Genomic DNA, 20,787 nt, shown 5'->3' on the forward strand with positions numbered 1-20,787 from the left:
GTGACTGCAAGCACAAACAGCATACATCTGGCATTTCAGCTCAGTTAGCTGCCTTCTTCAGGAAAGAGCCCTCCTTTCAAGGCAGTCATAAGATGCAGTTTTATAGGAAGGGTTGCTCTCCTGTAGTAAAATCATCTGGGTGTATTCAAATATCAGCTTGTCTTTCATATTCAGGTCCATGGTGAAAACATTGTTGCCTATCCTACACAGTACTGTTTGAATTTGGTGGTAACTTCATGCTCTAATCACGGGTTGTCTAGTAATTATTATTAAAATCAGTAAGTAAGAAAAGATGATCTAAAAAAATTATACATATCACTGTGGGATCATTTTATGAACAGACACAGCTTTCTACAGTTACTCACAGCCTTTGATAACATTCAATACAGCAAACTTTTTCAAGCCTGAGTGTTTAAATTCCAGGTGCCTAAACAAAAAAGAAGCCCGTGTTTAGACAACTGATTGTATATGTACCCATGATTACATTTCCAGAAGTGTTAATTACAGCTCTTACTGATTTACTCAACATCCCTGACAATCACAGCAGGGGATCTGAAAATTATGGACTATATTTGTATCTGGAAAAAAAAAAGAGTACTAAGTTTACACAGATGCAGGCTTCTGTCAGGGCACATGCTGATCTCTGCTTACAGCCTGACTAACTATGCAATCTGCAGGACTGCTGTGCAAGTATTCTCGCCCCACAGCCACGAACAAGAAGCAGCACAGTTGCCATTGCAGCCCATGTGTGATTGTAGCAGGGCAACTGCTGCAGTTCCTCATAGTTAGGGAAGCACGGCCCAAACGTGCCATGTTCTCTGACCTGTTTCACCTTGACATAGGCTGTGCAGTAACTCCGGGTCAGCTTGCACAGACCTAGGGCTCCACCAAAGTCACAACATGGATATTCCACATGTAAGCTCCCAGTGTGCTGTCTCTCATGGGGTAACAATGATATGCTGAATCCTGTGCACACAGTAAATATACTTTGCACTTTGCACTGGAAATAAATCTGAATTAGTGCATAATTTCAGGGGGTTTTAGCTGGTCACACTAAAGATTTGGTTTTACATTAAAATAAGTCTGTATTCTTAGTGTTATAAAAAAAGGGCATTTTCTTCTCTGTTTCTCTTTGCACTTATGCTGGGCAGACCTCTAGCCCAGTTCATCTGCATACAAAATGGAACAAAATTTATAACAATAAGATCTTGCTACACTTAACAAGGATGTATCATTCCCCCACCCCTCTGTAAATTATTTTGCTGGAGGCTACATCATTCTCTCAGAGTAGTATGTTGGGAGTTGACAGAGGCGTGAATAATTCGTGGCGGAGAAGCCTCCCCAGCCGAGCTGAGCTGCAGCATGTTGGGCCAGCCTTTGATGCAGACTGGTTGGGCAGGTTCCTGGGTGCCCCGGGAACCGGTCTGACGGGCCTGTTATGCCAACAAATTCTGGTATGATTCCATGCTCTCCAGAATGCAGAAACCTGCCCAGCCAGTTAAATGAAAGGCATATTAGGTTATCCATTGCACATTGTATATATCTTAGGTGCAGCAGATCTCCTCTCGGCATTCTCTAGTGTGGTCCACAGTGGCTTCCTCATCTCACTTACACTTGAGGTTTGTAGCTGGAGGGGAAGTCAATAGTAAATATTTATCACCCCGACCAAGAACAGAACTTTTCACAATTCAAACAGAAGGGTGAGTTTTGAAAATCTTTCTTTAAATTAATTTAAGATAACCTTAAACAAAAAATTTCTCTCATGCTTGAAGTGGTATAGTGGCTATCTCCTTAATGTGTCTGAGTACTGACAGTCTCTACAGCACTTGTTGACAGGATTTTGGTAATTGCAGCTGTTTGAGCCGTCTGTGTGCAGCTCAACATCATCTGCTCTGTCCGCAGAGTATTTACGGCAGAGACAGTTCAATGGACCTAGCACAGGGGTGAGAGACACTCCACAGCCAACTCGGTGTTTTGAACAGTTCACTTAAGTATTGCTTATATTGCTTCTCTTTTTTACAGCGTTTTTATAATCCCTGTCATATAACAGCATGTTGTGATTAGGTATAGTGCCATTACAGTAAGATGTGTGGTTATTAATTCTTGCCAGACTAACTTTTTTTAATAGTTCAATTTTATAGAGCGAGCTACTTAAGCCTAGACTTACCTATTTCATGATAAGACAGGAAACTTACTTGTCATTCTTACTGCTTTCTTTCTACATACTTATTAGAAATTTACCTGTTTAGAATGAGTAACGGTGGTGGTAATGGCAATAAAAAGCAGTGCTAGTCATAAAGAGTAGGCTGACCTGAAAGTTGTACCTGTATCTGCAGCTAAATCCATTCACAGGTTCTGTGTCAAATAAGAAAAATTAAACAGTGTGAAAACAAAAGCTGTGGAATCTGGTAACTGATTAACTACTGGGGCACAGAACTACTTGCTGAGCTGAATAGAAAGGAATGAAGACAGGTTTTGTCATGCCTGTTAGGACAAAATAACTCTTTAACTTAAGTAAATGTGAATCTTCTCAACATCTGTGTAGCTACATTTTTAAAAACCCTCACACAGCTACTTCCGTTTCCCAGGAATTCTTGATTTTGTCTAACTTTAAGCAAAACAGTTACCATTCTCTTTTGCAATGTGAAAAAACCCATATCACAATCAGTGGATACAAACCACTAGATACAAAATATCTATACTGGATTATGTAAGATTTTATGGTAGTCACACAACAGGAAGCTTCAATTATGTTTACTGCCAGCTATTTCTAGGCTGATGCTAAAATTAATATTATTCTTTTGTAGAGCGCCAAGAAAAAGGCCTCTTGAGCCTCTTAAAAAAATCAATGAACTGAAATCACTTTCTGATTAGCAACACTGTATGTGTGCATAAAGTTTTTTCTTCAAAGTGTAGATAAACAGAAAAGAACATAGGAAAATTTTATAGTTTCACAGAGGCTGATAATATTCATCAGGAAAAAAAGATCAATTTTCTTATATTCTCAGTTGATTCTGCTATTAAATACATAATGAAAACTTGCTAAAGGATAAACCATTCTCCAAAGAAAAATTACAGCTGGCTGAGCTGTATGGCTTGCACAAGAACTCTGTGCAGAGCCTCTAAAATGCTACAAGAGAGCATTGATTTCTAAAGCTATAGGATTTTAACACAGAACATGTTGAATATATTTAAAATTCAAACTAAATAAACCACTTTTTCAAAATGCCGCTTGCCATCCCCTCTCCAGTTTATGTGTTCTATTTGTTCTTTTGTTTTATTTGGGTTTTCCTCAGCTGCCTTTTTTTTTTTTTTTTTTTAGAGGGCTGGAAGCACACGGGCTATTGTTTGGGGATTTCTTTTTCCCAAATGGTAAGTAAAATATTACTTCCTATATGTTCCTTCTTTTCTGTCCCTGAATTCATGTTGTTCATTACGTAAAAGGTAGGTGGCATGATTTTTTGCACAGATCTGTTATCTTTTACTTCAGCCTTCCAAAACTGAGATAAATATGCATAACTACTCAAACTGGTCAAGTTAGCCTGAGAAACATCAAGTTAGCCTGAGAAAATGCACAAAACATTTCCACATGCAGCTAACACAAATAGGTGCTGCTGCTTAGAGCCTGAAGACCAGGAATACTGCACTGGGCTACTGCAACAGCATCCCTCACGTTGTCTTTTTTTTTTTTTCCTCACCATCAAGCCTTCCTAAGCCACCTGAGAGTTTGAGTTGAGTAACCCCTGGCAGTTTCTGACTATAGATGAGGAGCAGTGAGAGCACTTCAAAGAAGAGGGCTCCTTAAAACGAACAGTGTTACTGGCATCGGGGAATTTGATCTTGGCTCACTTTCAAATGTGGCTACGCAAGCAGCTTGAGAAGAATCAAATTCAGCTAGTGAGGTGATGGAGTGGCTCCTCCCTATTTTTCCAGTGGGAGCAACCACCTGTGCCAGACAGCAGTGGTGGTGTCTGTTGCCTGTGTGCCTTCCCAGCTGTACAAAATCATGCTACTCAGAGCACCTCCAGTTCCAAGACTTCCAGTTCAAATCCCATTTAGGTAGCAGCTGAACTGTGCCACATACTCTTATTTGCTGCATCTGAAGTTTGGCTCCTTTAATATCTTTATTGGCAATTGCAACATAAAGTGCATTAAATTAACATGACTAGAGAGTAAAACAATATATTTATCCTTCAGTTGCAGATCTGCAAATTGAGGAGGTTGTGAACACACTGGCCATGTATATGTATGTGTGATCTATTAAACCTGATGCAAATACATAAGGACCTCACTATTTTATTTTACACATACACACACACACATGCACACACACACACATATCTGTGCAAAGAATGAAATAGTTACATTTGTGCATAAAGCAAATAAAATATTTAAATTGGACTTCCCTTTGTAATTCAAATCTGGTTTTAATCTTTACAACTAAATTTAAAGTAATAGAAACAAAAAAAGAGTAAGCTTTCTGCTAATATCTTTTAGCCCTACTCTGTATGCATATGCAGTGAACTACGACATCTGCTGCTACCTGAGTGGTTAGAAACACTGATGCAACCTCTGTAGTACCCCTCAAAAAGGGAGAGGGGTGTGTGTGAATTAAAGGTTATTTTTAATTTTATCTGTGCTGCAACATTGGTACTCTTACAATAGACCTTCAGTTATTAGCTGACTTGCTGGTAAATAGTCCAGCCATCAAGAAGAAAGGCATTGCCATGAAACTGTAACTGAAAATTGAAAGCTCCATCTACTATTATAGGATTAAGCATTTCAGACCATCCAGGTCTAAAATGGGCTAGGACAAAATAAGATTCCCTCTTTGCAGAATTGCTCATTGGGAAGTGTTCTGTCACCTTGTTCAATGTGCCACAGCAAGGGTTATTTTGAAATCTGGACACGAGCCACGACACCACAGGAAGTTTCATATCTGTTCAAGCGCAGCAACGGTGAAGCATTTTTCCCACAGTTTTATTGTCTAGGTGTGTGTGTTTACTCTTACGAGGTGAATGAGATGCAGCTCCAGTTAGACTAGTCATCTCAAGACACCCAGTGTGTGAATGTGGAATATCAGACTCTCCAGTAGTTTTCTGGCACATTCAATGAGCCAGGAATCCATTCAGTGGCCAGCTATGTGATTATGGAGTACATAAAATCAAATAAATCTGGAAGGGAGATAAAAGTAAAGTTCAACCGTTAACGTTAATCTGTTTTCACTTACTGTGGAGTAGATAAGGATAACACTGTGGAAGTCAGTGGATTTATATTGCTGTAAAGATCAACATGAAAGAATATGCAAACAAACAGCTCAGAGTTTATTGGGAAATAAAAGGGATGACATAATTATTTGCCAGAGTGCTTCCTATAAATAGTAAGAAAGGTACAGTTTATGGGAAAATATCTGATCAATCAGCAAGAGGGCTACTTTATTGCTACTTAGCAGATCTGTGCATAGATTTAAGACATCTGCTTCTCTTACCATGAGAAAATGATTGCTAGCCTACATCACAAACTTTTAGACCACAGAAGTTTCAAAAGTAGAATGAAAAGCTGCCAACAAACATTATTTAGAAGGACCGAAGTGTCTATCACAACCTATTATGACATGACAGCTTCCTCCAAAATGCCTAGCTAATTTGAATTCTACCATGTATCTACTGATCTGATAATGCATCAAACTTACAATTTGATCTTTGATCAATAAGTAATCTGCTGCTGAGCTCCTGAACAATGTCTTCATTTTATTTAAGTCAAAAAATTGGTGGTTAAACAATGCTGAGGAATGAGCAGAAAAGTTAAGTACACAATTTTTTCAAAATACTTCAGAATTCATGGTACATACTTGATGCGAAACCAAGAATATTTTCAACAATGGGGAACAACAGATTTGAAGCTTGAATCATATGTCATCTCCTGTCTGACAGTATTTCAAAATACCTCAAAAATGTTGAAATAGTATTTCAGATACAGTTTTAATTATCCCGTAGCTCCTTATTTATGTTTTCTTGAGACCTGAGTGATCTGAGTAATGTAAAAAGAAACAGATGGAACAGCTACTAACAATTACGAAGTAGCTGAACACTTAACTTTTTAAATATTGCTATTAACAATCTAGAAAGTATATGTTTGTAGTACTGTCCCTTCCAAACTGATCACTATTATATCTTCTAGTCACGCCACCAAGCTGTCTCTGCAAGAGTTCCTATATGTACCAGAATGGTCCAGTGGAATCACATGAAGGCAGAACAGTAATAGTGAAAAACCGTGTTTTGTTTCTATGTCATCACTAAGAACTACCTAAAATCAAGGGGTTTATCTCATTGCAGACAGAAGGGCTGGTTCCAGTGAATGAAGGAACATTGATCTGCAATCTGGGGAAAAAACCCCAAAACATTGAGAAGTAACAAAAAAGTTCTGCAGCCAGTATTAATTATATGTGCCTACTGGTTTCCATACTCACATAAAACACAAAAATATGCCTAGGCTGCTCTGTTGTACAATAAAATGATGAGCCAAGGAAACTGTTAAGATCAAGAGGGTGGGGGGAAGCCCCCCCCGCCCATCCTTCTGTGTGTAAGCCCCAGAAACCAGAATACGAATCCTGGGGCACAGACACAATTAACATCATAGCCTTAAAGGCAAGGCTGCTTTTGGCACAGTTGTACACCCTGATGATCCTCTTCACATCTAAACCAGGAATGCAGGGGCAGCATTTGTTTCAATGCAGGCTTTCACACACCCTTGATTTTCCAGAGTGTTCCGTGCCTGCTGTGACACCAAGCTGTGGCACCAGCCAGGGCCTGGCTTGTCCCCTTGGCTTTCCTCTGGCAGCTCTCTGTGGAAACCCCAAGTCCTAGGCCAGAGGGGGAGTGGGCTGAGACAACACCTGGATGAACAAACATGAGCCGGCAGTGTGCCCAGGCGGCCAAGAAGGCCGGTGGCATCCTGGCCTGTGTCAGAAATAGCGTGGCCAGCAGGATCCTGTACTCGGCACTGGTGTGGCCGTGTGGCTTGACCCCTCACTTCAGGGACATTGCGGTGCTGGAGTGTGTCCAGAGAAGGGCAGCAAAGCTGCTGAAGGGTTGGGAGCACAGGTCCCATGAGGAGCTGCTGAGGGAGCTGGGGCTGTTTATCCTGGAGGAGGCTCACATGAGCCTTGACAACCACCAGAAGGAGGGTGCTGCCAGGTGAGGGTCAACCTTTTCTCCCAGGCAACAAGTGACAGGACAAAAAGAAGTGGCCTCAGGTTTCTCCAGAGGAGGCTTAGGTTGGACATTAGGAAGAGCTTCTTCACAGAAAAGGTGATTAGACATTGCAATGGACTGCCCAGGGAGGTGGTAGCCACCCGCGCTGCAGGTGACAAGGTTTGACTTTGCACTTAGTGCCGTGGTGTAGTTGACACGGTAGTGTTAGGTCAAAGGCTGGACTCGGTGATCTGGGCGGTCTTTTCCAACCCAGCTCATCCCGTGACCCTGTGTCTGTGTCACCCCTGCCACCCGGACTGCCCGCCGGCCGCCCGGGCAGGGGGGCTCACACCCTCACGCTCCCCTCCCTCTCGCGAGAGCAGCGCGGAAGCCTCGCGAGAGCGGCCCGCGGCCCCGCCTCCGCGGGCAGGGCAGGCGCTGGCTGCGCTTTTTCCTTTTTTCCCGCCGCTGGCGCGCGGAGCCGCCGGGAGCCAACCAGGTAACGGCGCGCGCCCTCCTCACCCCCCGCCGGGGCGCTCCGCCCCGGGGACGGGCCCGGCGGGCGGGAGGAGCGGCGTGTGGGACATGCCGCACCGCTCCTCCGGCGTGCCGGCGGCGGGGTGTGACCCGCGCCTGGCGGGAAGCTCCCAGATGCTGGTCATGGCAGGATTTCCCAGAGCATCCCGGAGTGTCTGTCGAGTGAGTTTTCTGTGCGGTGCTCGTGCAAGAGGGAAAGGAGGACAGAGTTCACTGCCGGGAAGAGCGGGAGAGTTGAGTTTGTAGGAGCAGGCGGCGGGGATGGAGGCGGCGTGTGGAATCCCGGAGGGGCGGCGTGTCCCGGCGGGAAGGCATCAGCACCGATGAGCGGCCTCGGCGCCTCTGTCGGTGCTGATGGATTCCTGGAGGCATTCGCTGATGGAGCCATGGAAAGCCTGGCGGTGCCGGAGGGAGTTGGTTTGTGGAAGAGGGAAATGGACGCTTTTAGGTGCTTCTATGAAAGCGGCCCGATAGCAGCAAAGCAGGACGTCCGGCGCTGTGCTTCCACCCCCGAGCAGCTTCCAGCTCTGTCCCTGCCTGCAAGTGTCCCTACATCCAGCTCTTTTTTTCCCCATTAGAACTGGAAAACATTTCCTCAGGGCTGGAGCCTAAGCCATCACTTTACACCTGCGCAGCTGCCCAGGCCTGTCAGAGGCTCCACTTGAACGCTTCTGTGTTTTAAGGGAGTTGAACACCTGCAGGAAGCAATGTATCATTTTGGGATCTTGAAGCAGATACAGTTTGGGAAAGTGCCTTGCTCCTTTTTCCCTATTTGTAGTCGGTTGATGCACTAATAATTTGCAGAAACTTTGAACAGATTTTGTGTATTTTTTTTCCTTGCAGTCATCTTGGGGGAAAAAAAACCCAAAACAAACACCACGGACACCATTTACTGTCTAGAGTCAGGTGACTTTTCCATGGGGATGAGTCATCTGACATACTTAAATCTGAAACAGTAAGTGAAAGCAAGCGTGTGGTTTTCACAGCCCTAGTGCTTGATAGAGAAAAAAGCTTGATCCTGAAACATCTGTTGAAGGTGCAAAGCAAGAGTTTAAAACCCTTTCCTAATTTCACTAGGCAGTTGGTTCCACAAAGAAGCGTTGTAAGATGGCTTAATGTGGCTGCACACAAAGTGGAGCATTTCAGCTGCAAAGATGCAAGCAAATCCCTGTTCAGCTTCTGTTGAACACTTGTAGGCATTGCTGATTTCAAAGGGTAATTTTTTTTGTATTAAGGATTTCTCTGAAGATAACATTTGCTAAAATGAAGCCATATCCTGAAATAGGCTATGGACAGAGCAGGTTAAAGCAAATGTGGAGCTACTGGCTTCATTATTGTAACATTTATTTAAATCCTTATACTACAGAAAACATCCAGTTCGAGTGTTTCTGTTGAGAATGTTTTGTTCCATTATTTTTATTCCATTGTAAAGACAGTCAGACTGAAAAAAAAAGTGACTTAAAACTGTGCACAGAGAGATGAGACAGGAGAGTGGAGCCAAAGCCTCCAGGCCCTACCCTTGGTTACTGGCCACTGGACTGAACATTTTATTGTGGTGAATCTGGGGGACCAGCTAAACAGCATTCAGATGTTCTAAGTTGTTTGAAGGCTTTCAAGATAGGAAATGCAGCTTCTTGACTAATCACAGACCTTGTATCATCTGAACTATAACTTATACCTCAGAAATTTGGGAGCAAATTTTTCCTTCCATTTGGCAGTATAGGCTTGATAGTTTGCTTGCTCAAGTTGCTAATTTAGGAGTAGTACAAAATACCTAGCTTTTTTTTCCTTTCTGCATTTTATATTAGAAGATCACAGAGATAGCTATGTCCACATGGTAATGACAGTCCTGTTCAGAAGTGTTTGTTTAAAATTGACTGCATAAAAGTGGGGAAAACTCAGAATGTCCAGTTTCACACAGAGGGAACTGAAGGACAGAGATTACAGGAGTATTTCAGTATTGGACACCCAATGCCAGTAGAATTGAATCTTGCCTTGGCTCAGAGCCAGATCTGAGTTCCATGCTGCCTCTGTAGTTTACCTGAGGGCATCATCTCTGTAAAAAACCTTTCAAAACAGGTGGGAATTATGGGTAAGATTTTCCTAATTTTTGTAGGCAGTCAAGCTTCTAAAACAGAGCTATCTGACTTTGATTATTCTTCTCAAATATTAATGCTTTGGAGATTTTTCTCTAATTTTTTTTCATCAGGGAATGGGAGTCATTTTAATATAGAATTATGAACACTTCGAGGGGATGTAAGCTTTTCTTTGTAAAAGGGTGTAATTTGAATCCAAGTTTATAAAAGGATGTATATAGACAAATCCATCTCTGATAAAATTTTTGACAAATGCTTTTGCTGACAGCCAGATTTTGGCACTATGGCTTACTTTTGGAAAACAGGAATTCAGTATAACTCTAGATAAGAAAAAAAAATAAAGACTCTTAAGTGTTTTAATCTAATTTTAAGTTGATAGCTTTTTAAGGGAGGAAAATTCTGTTAGTTTGTAGTTACCTGCAGCAAAGTACTTAGCAGTGTCCAAGCTTTCAGGGTGACTGTCAGTGTGAAAGTATGTAAATAAATATCCTCAGCAAGGATAGACAGTAAACTTTGCATTTCATCCATGGCTACAAGTTATGCTCTAAATGTAAGTGTTATTCTGTCATTACAGATGTACACTCCTCTTCAGAAACAGTTTCATAACTATGTAATTTAAAATATAAAGTTTGAGAGTGAGCCAGTTCTGCAAGTCAAAGAAGCTGGGAGCAGAAAAAAGCAAGATGAATGCATCTGGAGGAAGCTGTGGCAGCCCTAGTTCTGCAGAACTTACAGGAGATTTCTTCAAAGAACTCTGGTCCAAACTGAAAGAATGCCATGATAAAGAAGTACAAGGTAAATCATTGAAGGTTGGGTTTGTCAGGTTAAAGTTGATGTTTGTCAGTTGCCAAAGGAAAACTTTGGACCAAAATACTCTGCATGGAACTAAATAGATTTTTAAAGTTTTTAGTTATGCAGAAAGTTGGGTCTGATGATTACAAATGATCCTTAGGGATTGACCACCTAAGCCTGGTTTAACAGGATTAAACTATCAACACAGATAAATTATTTGCTAGGTCAGTGAAGAAAAAGTAACACAATGTTACCTGGAGTCTCTGCTTGCCTACAAAATATCTATGTGTTACTTTACCCTCAATGGATCGTGATTCAATTTTCCAAACCATGTTGTTCAATGGATTCTTTTCTTTTGCTTTTTGCTTTGGTTGCTTCAGATACATTACAATTATTTGCATTGTTTATTTCCCCTAACTTGTGCAAAATCACACTGCAGATTAATGTTACTGAAGTGAAAATTATTTCTTCAGATTTTAGTGTTCTAAATTTTCTCAGTAAAATCTGTAATGTTGTTATAATATGATTATTCTTACATTATGTGACTTGTAATAACAATTTTACTGCAGATTGGCTGTTAGCATCTGTTCATTCTTCAGTAATTCAGAAAAGATGAATTATTGCACTATATGTATTGTTATTGTAATGTGGTTTTACAAGGAGTATTCACAAGGGGTTTTTGCTAAAAACATTTAGTAAGTTAACATTTTGTTCTGCTAATCTAAAGTCACATGATCCATTCTTTTTGGATGGAATTAAAACAGTATTAGACTGTGTCTTCTAAGAAGTTTATCCTTATGTATGAAATAGTATTTATGTTAGACTGGAATAAAAGTGGGTGAGTTTCTGTGATTTAAGAGCTGTAGTTATGCAAGTGGATCTTTACCCAGAACATTTCAGTGGCCTTGGGTGTTTCTACCAGCCTCAAGACAGTTTCAGGTCTGTCCATTTTGGCCCAGTTATTCCATCACTTTGTGGTTTCAAAAACTCTTGGAGATTGTTTTATAATTAGTAGATGTTACATGCCTCCCATTGAAAGTCTTGATTCAATTATTTGCAGCACTAGGCCGTGACACTTTGCTGCTGATTATTAAAAGAACCAGACCAAATAAGCAACCAAAAAGCATATACCAATATGGCAACTGGAAGAAGCTATAGCAGACAGTAGCATTTCTTTTCATTAACATATGGACTACAGTTTTATATTGTGTTCCAAAACACACAAAAAACCCCTTTTTTAATAATTATTTTTTAAATTGTTGATGGTTCTTTTTGGTGTGGGTGTGATGTCAACCACAGATAAACGCGGAAGTACTGACAGAATGGGATCTGGCAATCTATGGCATGTCTGAACAACAAAAACTTCACAAACAAAAAGCTCTGATGTAGAGACTTACTTTAAGTGACCCTTTCTCTAGTTTCTTGGGGTGTGCAACACGTGATTTTCAAGTTTAGGTTTTCTTTATGCAAGCAAGATACTCTTTAGAATGCATGCAGGGTGTGGCCAGGTAATTTTGCCACCAGGCAGCCTTTTTCATGCCTAGCCCTTTGTCAGTATGTCCCACACTGTGTTAGGTAAAATTAGGTCTTCCATGATAACATCAAAGACATGCCTGAAGGATAGTTAATTTTTTCAGAAGGTGGGGATCCTCTTGTAGAAAATGGTACTGGAAGATATTTTAGAAACATCAAACACAGACTTGCCTAGACTTTGCTTGTTTCTGAAGTCTATAAATAAGAATTAAAATTGACTCATGAGTTTCCAATCTGAATGTCAGCAAAAATTATTTTAAAGGTGGTAAAAGGTGGATTAAGGGAAAGTTATTAGTTGTTGAAAAAGCTTCTTGCATCTACAATGTATTGAACACTGAAATGGTGGAATTCTTCTTATTTAAAATTCATGAAAAGTATGTAAAAAGAATTTATGTAAAGAATTAGTAAAAAGAATTTATGACACATGAACTTGACATGGTCAGACATGCTATACAAGTTATATCTATAGAATGTAAACTGAAGAATACTTTAAAGTCATGCAGTTTGAAAGGGATTTTATTGAATTTTGATATTACTATATTTTAAAGGGTGTGGTTTTTTACCATTATGTGAAGAAATCCAACTTCTTGTTCTTTTAAACTTATCACTTCCAAAGAAATCCAAATTTTGGCCTTCTTCAGCCAAAATAGCTATTATTTAACTTAAATTCATTATAAAGCAATGGGTAGGACACCTACATCCCAGTTTCCAAAGACGTTGGATGTGGTCAGCATCAGTTGACTTTTCATGGAGTTCAGAAGTGTTCAACAACTCAGAATAATGGTCATTAAAACTATTTGCTTTTATTTCCTATCTGTAGGATGTCTGGGATACTTCCATAGTGCCCAGAAGAGTCAAAGGAATTTAATAATGCTTTTTGTGAACTGATTTATTTCTGCAGGTGGTAATTCTTACCTCTTGCTTGAAATAATTGTATAGATGCTTGCTGAATGTGGATCAAGGTGGTTTCTGAGGATTAATTTAAATCTAAAACTCTGTACTAAAAACATTCATCAGCATAGAAATGTGAGCACTGTTTTATGTATGAGAAATAGCCTAGTTTTGAAAATTATTGCTTACCTCTGAAAAGCAGAGGATATCAATGGACAAAAAAACTGTAGTCATAGAAGGAGAGAAACTTATGAGGAAAGCAATCTCATTGATAGATTGCTGTAGGAAAGGAAGTGGCTGGAAGTTCCTCAAAAGTAAATAATTATAGAAAACAGAGCTGGAAGGGATTTTAGAAGGTCATCTAGTCCATCTCTGTACCCTTGAGGTAGGATTATGTCTGTGTTATTGCTGACAGTAGCTTGTCCAACTTGTTTCAAGAAATCTTAAGTGATAATGATTCTGTGGTCTTCCCAGGCACTGTCAGCTTTAAGGAAGTGCATTTAATGCTTTTGAAAATTCATCAGAACAAAAATTATCATAGCCATTAATTGAAATATTACAGCAATATAGTCTAATCAAATAGCAAGTTTCATAAACTAGTGTTTAATTAATCTGCCTAATGATAGTTTAAAGACGGTCTCTGTTACTTTAATAGGTGTAGAGTGTCATTTACTAATGCACTTACAAGCTTTAGATAATGTAGATTTATATAGTCTGGTGTTTGCCTGTCCCATAAAAATATTGTGCAAAAGATAAAATTGAATTGGGAAGGGACAAAGTGTAGTTCCACAGAGTTTTTTGTGCTCCCTATGTTAATTAAGGAAACTTGAAAAAGCAAAGCTCCTTAAATGAGCGTGCTTAAAAACTCTTAATGCTCTGGAAAAGCAAAAGGAAGAGACTACAGCAGATGTAGTAATTCAAGGCTCTTGGATAAATGTAGCAGGCTGGTTTCCTGCCTTCTCATTGCAATCATTTGAACTAAGAAAAAATACAACCTTTAAGTAACTAGTTTAGTTCCTCCTGAATTCAGGTGAGAGGGGAGATAGTGTTACCTGTAGCACAGTACTGGGCCTTTTGAGCCCTGCCTCTTCAATTGGTTGCTCAGGTTGCCAAAGTTACAATCCTAAATACTTGCTGAACAGACTACCTGTTCATACAGGAGATGCATTGTTGTGCAGCTTCATTCCTTCCGATGGGCGTGGAGCAGCTTTAAAGCAAGCTTTATAGGGGTTCTAATTGCAGATGCCTAATTGACTTGATGAATAGCAACTGCTTAAAAAAATAAACCCTCTTTCTGGGCTGATCTGCATGATAGAACATAACATCTCACAGGTGCTGAACAGTTGGAGATAAAAGAAATCTTGCTATATTTCCTAAGAATTTTTTTAAGTAGTCTGTCTGCATTTTTAACTCATTGTCTCACTGGCATCTTGTAGCAAGTTTGGGTTCACTGAGTCTGTGGCTGGCTTGACATTTTAAGTGGCCTGAGGAGTGAAACTTCTCAAGCAATTAATTTTTCCCTTAGAGCTGTTCCTAGTTGAGTGTAGTGGAGAAAAAATAGTCTGTTAGCTGCCCTAACCTACATTTTCTATAGCAAGATGTAGTATCAGCTCTGTGTTTAGGCTAAAATTCAAAGTAGTCTGAAGTTTTCTTGCAAATGTTCTGGTTTTATTACTTTATCCTGCTATCCTAAATGCATAATGCTTTTTCAGGAGAGCTTACAAGATACCTAATGTTCAACCTGAAGTTGGTAGCAACCTTCCATAGTTAGAAGAAAAAAACCGTGCTAGGAGATGTTATTTTCTGATGTGATATGAAAATTTCTCTTGGATATCTGTTTAAGAAACTGTTCTGTCATTGGGGTCTGATTATTTCTGTTTATTTGGAATAGGAATGGCCAGCTTGTGTATGGGTAATATCACATAAATTTCCACAGCACTGCGTCCTGCTTGTTAAATTGTTTTGTGCATGAGTATCTTCTTGTCTCTGTGCACACACAAGACCTTGCAAGCAGATTGGCTGGACAGTGTTCTGTCCCCTGGGCTGTCAGCTGGCCTCTCCTGCTGAGAACATCAGTTGTATTTGAAAATCTTTTTCCTTCTGCTCAGAATATTTAGTTAGGAGCGTGGAACTCTTAGGGGGAGAAAGGCCACAGATGAAATATCATTCATCAATTCACCTTCAGATAGTGCAAGGAAGCTTTGACTGAGAAAGTCTAGTAGGACATCTCCAAAGAAGGATGTTGTCCTTCTCTGCTTTAAAGCCTTGAATTACATATTTTTAATGTTTCATTTATGCATATACACTGTAAAGCATTTCTCAGTTCAGTGATTGAATGCTTCATGCAGTGTTGCATTATGAATTTGTGTGCACACAGAACATATTTTGTGCTACTTCTGTGGGCATAGTCAATGAAAATATGTTGACGGTGCTGGCTATTCATGTGTGGTTATTTCACAAAGGTGTTTGTTTACTTGTGTAAGTGGAAATCTGTGTGTTTGCTTAAGAAGTCCTTATTTCCTGGAGATCACAATGACTATATTTGTTTCCAAGATCCTGTAGAACACACTCAAAAAGTCCAGAAGGAATCTTTTTCTCTCCAGATTAGTGACATTTTTTGTCTCTTTGCAGATAACAGTGGCAAACGGGGAGTTAATTTATTGTCTTACTCATTTTTTAAAATCAGAATTCTATAACATGTAATTTCTTCTTTCCACTTTTCAGGCTTACAGCTGAAAATATCTAAGTTGAAAAAGGAAAGATGCTTGTAAGTACTAACCCTAATGATATAATTTATTAAAGGAGAGTCAGAGTCCCATTAATGAGCTGAAATTCTTGTAAGATCAATTAAGGTTTCATGGATTCTTCCTTTAGATGTGTAAAAAACTCTGCTTATTTTAATAATTCAGATAAAGTTGTCTGAAGATGTACAGAGCTCTTTACAGGGTGTGTTATTTTTAAAGTATAATTTATAAATTAAGTAGTTGCTCATTTTTAATCTGAAATGATTAAATTATCTCTTGCTTTTGATATTAGTCTGCCATATCATAAGTTGCTTCCATGTTCTGGAATCTTAAATTGATCAGTCAGTTTTCTAGATGAGAAATATTATCAGTGCTGTGACTGAACAAATACCAAATAGGTTAGTCATTGTTTGTTGGAATCTTTCTACAGCTGCCACATTGTGGATACAGTACTGTTACATAGGAGGTCTTGTTCTCCTTGCTGCATCTGAATACCTGGGGTTTAGTATTTCAAACTTGGTAATCAGCTGACAATGAGCACCTTATTTTGTATCCCACTCCAGCGTTGGAGCTAATGACTTGTAAACCCTAGGTCACAGACTGGCCATTATGCAGTGCCTTCATAGCCAGAAGTCTATCATTTTTGTCAGGTACAATGGAATTTTAAGGAAAGAAAACCCAACCAAGAGCCTAGTTCCTTCTGTCCTTTCACTGTATTCATGGGGCTTTTTACAAGGTTTAGGTGAAAGGCATGTAGTATTAGTGTACATTAATATCTTATTTATTGCAAATTACTTAATGCCATAGAATGACTTAGAATTAACTAGAAACAATTTTTAAATTTGCTATTTTAAGCCTCCCATGAGTGGCATAAACAGAAAAAATGAGGGGATTTTTTGTGGTTTCAGTTTTTTGTTGGAGGGATTTTTTAATGTCCTAAACATCAGGAAAATACAGCCTGCTTTTGTCAGACTTCAAATTTTGCCATGGCTGGCTGTACTTGGTTAGTGAGCTGAGGTAAGAGAATGTTAACATTTTGTGTTTCCCAAGTAAAAGTACAAGCCTTAAATGGTTCCTCATGCTGTTTGCATGTAACTGTTTTATAGGTTGAATATGCAGTTGGAATGGTCTATGTGGGTCTGTATGATAGTACAGAAAAATAAAGCATCTGTACTTAAATTTAAAGATTAATTAAATATGCTTGTGATTGTACGCTGTAGAAGCTTCCAGCTGTCCCATTCACTTTATGATTCACTATGATTGCTAGTTTCTTGTACTTCTGTAATGCCAGCAATATGAAAATGTGGTTGACTAAACATATGTTAAAGGGATAGTGCCAATTTAAAAGTTTGTTTGTGTAAAAGAACTGTGTCAAGTTAGTAAATATGTTTTCATTTCCTGGTGTGTGTGTGTGCACTTAACAGCTTTTCATGAGCCAATTTCTTGACTTCCACAAATAATCCATCTCAGGCACACTGAAAATAAACAACTGCTTTCATGGATATATACAAAGGATTCCATGATAGAAAGAAGAACTGGGAATTTCTCAGAAGTTAGTCATTGTCATGTTACACAAATTGAGGTGTTTAGCTTTTATTGAACATTATTTTCATTATTATGTGTTTGCAACTTGAAGAGATATTGTAGTCTGATAATAACGTTGAAAGGGAGCTAAAATGGGGAAGTTAACATTACTATTTTTCCTTAGCTCTTTTAAGGAGAAAATATTCTTTGTTAATTAATTAGTTCTATTTTTTAGAGAAGGTATTTTCCACAAGATCAACTGCTTCTGAGGGTTTTGTAAAGAGACGTCTTTTGTCTTTATTCATACTATGGGAATACATGCTCTATAGAAAATTCCTTCTTGAGGAAGTAAAGCTCTAATGGATCTAAAGACTTTTCAGAGATTTCAAAACCTAATGTGGTTTGCCATGCTGCAGAATTTACTCACTGATATGACAAGACCAAAATGACCTGATTGTGAAAACTCCCATTAGATTCCCCACAGCTCCACAACACACTAAGGTGTAAGAGAAGTGTTTGAGTTTGTTCTCTGAAATTCTTGCTTGAACATTGTTAGCTTTTATGTCTTGACTGTCATTAATTCTAGTTTTTACCTGAACAAAAATCAGACATAACAGAAGATCACCTGTATTATGAATTAGAAACCAGCTGCATCTTTCCTCTGTCATTTGCAAATTGTTATTAATCAGAAACACTAGCTTCGTGTATCTTCAACATAATATTTGTGCTGATGATAATCACACTTCCCAATTATATGAAAGAAACATGCCAGAGAAAATTCTTTAGTGAAAAATTAATTACTGCTATTTAAAGCTGGAACTAATTGTTCCTCTTTTTCTTTTCAGGGATGCAGAGAGGCTTGAAGAGTTCTATACCAAAAACCAACAGCTCAGAGAACAGCAAAAAGCACTTCATGACACTATCAAGGTTTTAGAAGACAGGTGAAGTAGTGTCTTCTGGCTTTTGAGTTTGCTGAATTTTGCTCTTGCAGAGTAGCTCTGGATACTTTGCAAGTTGAGTTTATTGTGTTTTGGTGTGGGATTGTTGATTTTTTTTTTAGTAAGCCAGTCCTTTTCTAATGCAATCCAAATAGTGTGTTATAGAGAAAGATGTAGAATTTACATTTTTCTGAAGAGTAATCAATAAATATATAATGTATATATTTATCTCATCTATATAATTAATCATAAAATCAGTAATGAATATAAATTACAATTTCTGTTGTATTGTTATTTTCAAAGTGCTTAGCTTATTTAGTTCAGTTTCAATAGAAGTTAGACTAGATCAGCTTGGAAGGCAAACAGACATTTTAAGGTTTGTTCTTTTGTATCCATCTTTGTAGAGTTAAATTTTGTATTGATCAAGATGTAATACAAGTACAAAACCCAAAGGCTACACTATGTTGTGAAACTAATGAAATAACTCACTAGGAAATGTTTCAGATTTGAGGGCATCTTTTTTACCAATTGCCTGTTTTACCTAAATTTGATCACAGGTTCCATCTGTTCCCTTTTTTTGGACTTAGGTGTTCTCCTCACATTTTAATCCATTCTGCCTTTTTCTAATTTGTTTCTTTTTAATCTGGTACAGCAAAGCAAAACTAATAGACATGAAATTACAGTGCATTTTTCCTTCTTTAAAAACAATACCTGTTTTGGAAAGTATATGTTAAATTTGTTGTTAATAGGCTCTCAGAAGCTTTCTGGGAACAGGAGATCATTACATAGTAAATGGTTTTCCACTATTCCTGTGTTACCTCAAATTTTGAGCTGTGATACTCTACTTTTACTTTCAACTCCATTTCTCTGTGAAAGGCATTAGGGATAAGCTTGTAGCCATGCAGGTAATCAACTTTCATACCATGTAAGTAGAGAGGCATTCATGGTGTGGATGGACCTTTCTAATCCCTTGGCAGATCAATTACTCACATTGTGAAAAACAAAAGAAGTATTTCAACTGATTTAGTACAAGGAGATTGTAATTCTGTGTTTGTTACACATTCAGATCAGCTAGTATGAAAAGGCATTTCAGTATTTTACTCTTGCCATAATTCCACAATATTAAAACACCAATAAACAAGTATGGTTTTTACTTTCAATATTCAGCTGTGAAATTGGAAAGTTACATAGTTTGTTTAGTTGGGATTTTTTAATACTCGATGTAGTGGCATCAGCAGTGCAGAACCTTTGACTAACTGGTTTCTTATTTAGCAGGCAAAAGAGAGTCTGGTTTTCACTTTGGTAATACTGTTAGGTTTTTGCTGTGTACCAGAAATAAATACATTCTGTTTATCAACTGTAAAATAAACATATATTTAATTGCATGAATGAATGTGTCAGGTAAGATGGAGTGATTCTAACCAGTCCTTTTCTGATCATGGATGTGTTTTAAACAGCTAATCTAAACTGTTAGAGAGAGTGGAGTCAACACCTCTCATGAACTTTTGGATCCACTTCAAATTATTGGTGCTTGGATAACGATAAAGGGTTTCACATTTGCTTGGCGGTTGTTAAGACTGAAATTACTAATTTGTCCTTTTTATTTTATTATTTTGCTTAATGACAGTACATAGCCTTCTTAAATGAGGTAGTAATTCTATTTACTGAAGTGATTTGCTTATTTGTATTTTCTTGAATGAACTTTACATAAAATGGTGATTTATATCCGACAGTATTTTTAGTAGGATGCCTTACAAAGGAGTTCAGTGGCATGCTCCACTTTATTATATTAAGTAATGCATGTTGCTTTAGAAGTATCCAGTACCTACAACCATTTATGCAAATGTTAGAGCCTATAGTATTGGATTGTTCGGAAATCTCAAAACATTGCTATGTGAACATATAAAACCACAGTACTTTGTGGTGTTCTGCATAGCTGTCAGAAGTTTTCTGGTTTTCATTATTGAAAAGTCTGTTAAACATTGGTATCTGCTTCATGCATGGCAATATTTTTTTGACAGAGGGACCTTTTTCTCTTCATTTTATTGTAGATTAAGAGCGGGGTTATGTGATCGCTGTGCTGTAACCGAAGAACATATGAGAAAGAAGCAGCAAGAGTTTGAAAATATCCGGCAGCAGAATCTCAAACTTATAACTGAGCTTAGTGAGTTTTATCCCCAAGCCCGAAGACAAAACATGCTATTTTGTAAACTAGTTCTCCAGTAATTCCTGTAACTTGATATAATTTATGTGTGGTGTGTTTAGTAAGCCTAAAAAGTTCAGTCAGGGGATACTTAACTGTACAGTCTGAAAATATGTAACATACCAGTGACTAGTCATTTGACCCACCTTCTTAGATTGAAGTGCTGATACTGAAAGTGAACTGACGTGGAAAATCTTGCACTGTAAAGTAGCTACTTTAGATAAAATGTGACTGCTTCTGTTTATTCCAACAGCTAGAATGATTGCCAGCTTTCCTAAGAAAACCCTGACTTCAAAAGGAATTGGTGATTGCAAAGTATCAAGTTCAGACAGAAGT

General features: G+C 38.5%; 1 protein-coding gene across 4 annotated transcripts in view; it reads left to right on the top strand.

Moving 5' to 3' along the window:
* Positions 1 to 7,590: 7,590 nt before the first annotated feature.
* RBBP8 (RB binding protein 8, endonuclease) overlaps positions 7,591 to 20,787 on the top strand; it is a 33,917-nt gene continuing 20,720 nt past the window's right edge. Inside the window, exons 1-5 of one of the 4 annotated variants that reach the window (XM_064435142.1) lie at positions 7,591 to 7,692; positions 10,401 to 10,621; positions 15,767 to 15,809; positions 18,156 to 18,251; positions 20,300 to 20,412. In XM_064435142.1, the coding sequence (XP_064291212.1) occupies positions 10,510 to 10,621; positions 15,767 to 15,809; positions 18,156 to 18,251; positions 20,300 to 20,412 (364 nt within the window). In that variant the 5' untranslated portion in view covers positions 7,591 to 7,692; positions 10,401 to 10,509. Of the gene's footprint in view, positions 7,693 to 7,743; positions 7,893 to 8,079; positions 8,686 to 8,715; positions 9,823 to 10,400; positions 10,622 to 15,766; positions 15,810 to 18,155; positions 18,252 to 20,299; positions 20,413 to 20,787 lie in introns of those variants that run through there. The other 3 variants (XM_064435138.1, XM_064435149.1, XM_064435159.1) reach the window with 3 other exon arrangements.

Source organism: Passer domesticus, chromosome 1 (genome assembly GCF_036417665.1).
Source record: "Passer domesticus isolate bPasDom1 chromosome 1, bPasDom1.hap1, whole genome shotgun sequence".
Taxonomy (NCBI): Eukaryota; Metazoa; Chordata; class Aves; order Passeriformes; family Passeridae; genus Passer; species Passer domesticus.